We start from the raw sequence: 4,344 nt of genomic DNA, 5'->3' as shown, positions 1-4,344 counted from the left end.
GATTTCCCGCAAGGGTCTTGCCTAGCTATAACCCACGATGGTTTTACAAGAATGTCTCTGGCAAATGTAGATTGGGGTTTAAAGACATTTTTTTTCTATAAAGAGGAACTAAATTGTAATTTTACACTCTAAAAATCAATGAACTAAATTGGTATTTTACACACTCTAAAAGTCAATGTATCACATTAATTTTTTTAAAAAAAATTAGATTGATTAGTGTTTCACTATGGAGACAGAAACATTTCATTGTGAAATGAACAGTTAAAAGATGATTTTAGCAAATGATCGCTGGGGTAATATGGTTTTTTCACAGAGTTTAATATGTTTTTTTTCACGCAGTTTATTGGTTATTATTAGATTAACTGGGGCATATTATTTTTTTTAATTAATGTATAAGGGTTTTTTTAGTATTTTTACTTTTTCAAAACACATTAAAATGATTTAATTATTCTTGAATTAAAAAGTTTTACCTGACATCTGAGGATTTTTTATTTTTTTATTATAATTAAGTTGATTAGAGATAATTTAGTTATTTAATAAATATTAAATATTATTAAAAAAATAGTTAATATGTGCTGACAGAAAGTGGATAAAAAATCTCCATGCATCGTTATACTAAAGTCCATCATTTATTTTCGGTATTAGTTTTTTGATGTTAATGTTTATCATAACATGCATAGAAATTTAATATAAAAAATAAGAAAGAAGAAAGAAGAAAGAAGAAATGAAGAAAATAAAAAATAGAAGAAAAGACGTGCTTTTGTTGTCCGCGGCCGGAACAAAAGTATCCTCAAAACCAAACCCACCCTTTCTTTCCTAATCGAAACCTTTAAAAGAAATTAGGGTCTTACCGGCAAACAACATTCTACTATGGAGAGCAGCAGCAGCAGCATAAATGGAGGATTTTCCCAAATTGGGTCTGTCAAACAACTAACAGCAGATTCTATTTCTCAATTCAGAGAAGGGATTCGGTTAATTCTCTCTAAATGGTCAGCTTTGCAACTCGCCGTTGAAAACGAATGGGGTGGCCGTGGGTCTCACCTATTAGCTGAGCAACTAGCCTCTGATATCTTCTCTTGGTTCACTCAGTCTAAAGGTAGTTAACTCTGTCCCGACTCAGCTCAAAAAGTCTTGATTTTTTTTTTCCATTTTGATTGTGTGTTTGAACTGAATTAGGGGTTTTCAGTTAGTGAAAATTACACTTTGATTTTCAAAATCTAGTGATTTTCAAGGAGTGACAAGGAAACCCTGATATTGGAAAGGAGGGTTATTTTTTAGTAGTGATGAGGAACAATGATTCGATTGTCTTGGCTTTGGCATTTGGGTTCTGCTTCTCCTGCCCCGCTGTTTGTTTCTCCATACATCCAGTGTTTGCATTTTGGTGGAATCTTGAGTATTAGCAAGTTTTGTGAGCTTTTGTGGTTTCATGTCAGGATCCAGTGCTTTTTCTTGATTCTCATAGTGGAGTTTTTGCTAGATGTCTTTTCTTCTTAGGACTGTTATGTTAGTCTGATTGTCTTGGGGTTTAGTTTTTTTTTGCAGGTTGTTGTTATCAGATTTCTCTTTTGTAGCCATTTTCTGATTGGCTGATTGTTTTATGGCACCCTAATTTTTTCTTTTAAAATTTTGAACATATTCGTGAAAAAGGTGATCTTGATCGTCAAAATTTGTAATTTTGTTTCATTTTTTGATATTTGACTGAGAAGTTTGGACAAAATTGTCAAAAGTTTGTTACTTTAAGTGAAATAAAAGATTATAACGTTTTTATTTATTTATTTATTTATTTATTTATACTGCAGCATATGAACTGCTGGTATGGTTGGTAATTGATTACTGCTATTTCTGAATTCTGATGTTACTTTTTTAAAACCTGTTGCTCAGAGCCGCTTTATATTGATGATTTGGAGAGTATCATGGATGAAGCTATGCTTTCTCTCAATACCATGATTGAGGATGGTAGCGTTGAAGAGGTACTCCCTTATTCTTTGCAGTGCTGCAGTCCATTTTTTTTCAGTACATGTATTGCTATGGCTAGTAAAATGTTTCAAGATTAAGAACTTGAGCTTCAAAAACTCACCCCTCTAGGTCCAACTTCCTTTGATATTGGTGAATGTCGTTTAATTGATTTTGCAATGGGATTTGTTCTGGTAATAATTTAATGAAGCTTTAGCCTTGAAGACAGAGGCAACGAATTTCTTTGCCTTCTGTTGCTTAAATGAAAAAGGATTCAATTTGTTATTTTTTTCAGGTAGCTGAAAAATTAATGATTATGCATGAAGAATGTTTAGAAGGCAATTATAGTTCTATTCAAAAGTTGAGGGATGAAGGTCCTAGAATGGGAGCTCATCAACATGTCAAACAGGTAATTATGGTTTTTATTCTCCATCTGCTTGGTTTATGTTCTTAATGAAGATAGTGTGTCCTGTCTGCTTTGGGAAATATCACACAAGCTTATGGATTTCAATTTTGGAATGTTAGCCATTTGGTACTTGTTTTCCAATGCCCTAGTTGTCCTGCGATCCATACTGGTACTGTCAAGGAGAGTACTGTGGAGTCCAGCTTCTAGTTGATCATATTGGAAATTCACTCTGGTTGTACAGTAGTGCTGCTTGTTTATTTGGTTTGCTCTATAGCACCTAAGAGTCCATAAAAATCCTGCCTTATCCTGGTGTTTGCTAAGAAAGAGATCATCAAGGAAATTGAATATTGAGAAATGTGTCACCAACTACATGCAAGAACAAAATTAAAATGATCTCCATTAGCTTGAATTTTTTTTTCTTCTAATTGTTCTTTCCTATTGTTCCCTAGGCTGTGGAGGATGATGATGATTCTGAGGACAGCGACAGTGATGATAAAATGGGTGATGATGGATCAAACATGATGGTGGATACACCAGAATTCCAATTAAAGACAAATCTAGTAAACAAGCCAGTCAATGAGCCAGGGGCCAAGGAAGCTCAATCAGAAGATGGATGGACAGTTGTTTCATCTAGGCGAAACAAGGGTAAAAGGAATTAGGCTAAATTGTTGTGTAGTTTACCTTTTTGGTTTCTCGTCCCCCTGCTTTCTCTTCAATACAGTGGATGTTTCTGTTGGCAATTTTGGTGTTCTAATTATTAATTATCACGGGTCCTGCCTGGTTGGACCAAGTTGTGGCTTGCTAGAATACGATGAACCATTTGTTTTTCTTCATAGTATTGTGATGCTATAATATGTTGGTTGAGTTCCATCAAACACCATTCAATGCGAGGCTTTGGATTTTGTGGTTGAGTTCTCTGATTGAATTCCATGTCGAGCTTGCTTTATCATGACTCCACATGTGATAGGCCTTTGGAGGATCCGTAAAATAGTGATGGAGGTTTGTTTTGGTGCGTTGGTGATTTTTTTTTGCTTGGCATGAGGAGCAATACGTAGGCTAATAGCGTTTTGTGGGTTTGGAGAGAGGTGGTGGTGGATATAAGGTGCCAAAGGGAGGCTGGTTTGAGTTGGTAAGCTGTCCTACCTCCTAACTACTTCGGAGAGATGGAGTGGCTTGGATGGACAGTGATGACTTGGTATTGGGTTGGGTTTAGTTTTTTTCTCTTTGCATGCTCTAATTTGATACCCAGAGCATATGCTAATCACGACTGGTATTTGGAGAGGATTATCCCAAGAAGAGAAAAGCAGTGATCCTCTCTTCATTTGATTACTGATAGAATTGGGTGGAAAGAAGAATCGGAAGTAGACATGATAGTTGTGTTAATTTAATTATAATTTATGGTAAAAAAAAAAAAAAATCCTAGCCGTTTACAGCTAGGTTATTAAGATTCTAGTCCCCTCCATTATTTTCCAAAAGTGTGCACATCTCTCCCAAAATATATATACATTTTGCTTAAGTCAACAAAAATTTGTATAAAGATCTAATAGCTAGGAGAAAATAAGCAAGCTCCAGTGGCCCAAAAAAAAAAAATGACTCCATACACAGACATTCTACACAATTTTTCTTCACACACTCTTTTTACATTTACGAACTTGTTTTACAGGAACGAAGATTAATCACCAGCCCAAAACACAGTCCAGTATGAAGTTCCAAATGTTTCATGTCAATCATTTTTGCTACACCAGATAATATCTGTTTCAAATGGAACATGTTGACTCCTAACTCTTATTTGCCCTAACCTTTTATCCATCATCTTGAAAGAGCAACTCTCTTAGCTTCCCTTTCCAGGTGTTTTTCTTTCTTTCCTATTTCGAGAGCATATATGAGCCTTTTCTTTTCTTTTTTCCTAAAAACATTCTATAATTTGATAGAAATCTTCCCAGCTTAACTTTGGAGGCGATCCGTTTGATAAACAATGCAGTGAT

At 34.9% G+C, this 4,344-nt stretch overlaps 1 protein-coding gene across 1 annotated transcript; it reads left to right on the top strand.

The window, feature by feature from the left end:
* Nucleotides 1-743: 743 nt before the first annotated feature.
* Nucleotides 744-3,234, top strand: LOC18110972 (uncharacterized). The gene is made up of 4 exons (XM_006389250.3): nt 744-1,096; nt 1,882-1,970; nt 2,249-2,362; nt 2,809-3,234. Exons 1-4 carry the CDS (start codon nt 871-873, stop codon nt 3,016-3,018), a joined length of 639 nt encoding a protein of 212 aa, XP_006389312.1. The 5' UTR covers nt 744-870; the 3' UTR covers nt 3,019-3,234.
* The last annotated feature ends 1,110 nt before the right edge of the window (nt 3,235-4,344 follow it).

This window comes from Populus trichocarpa, chromosome 13, assembly GCF_000002775.5.
Source record: "Populus trichocarpa isolate Nisqually-1 chromosome 13, P.trichocarpa_v4.1, whole genome shotgun sequence".
Classification (NCBI taxonomy): Eukaryota; Viridiplantae; Streptophyta; class Magnoliopsida; order Malpighiales; family Salicaceae; genus Populus; species Populus trichocarpa.
The sequence above is the reverse complement of the archived record's forward strand: the minus strand, read 5'-3'. Positions and strand labels throughout refer to the sequence as shown.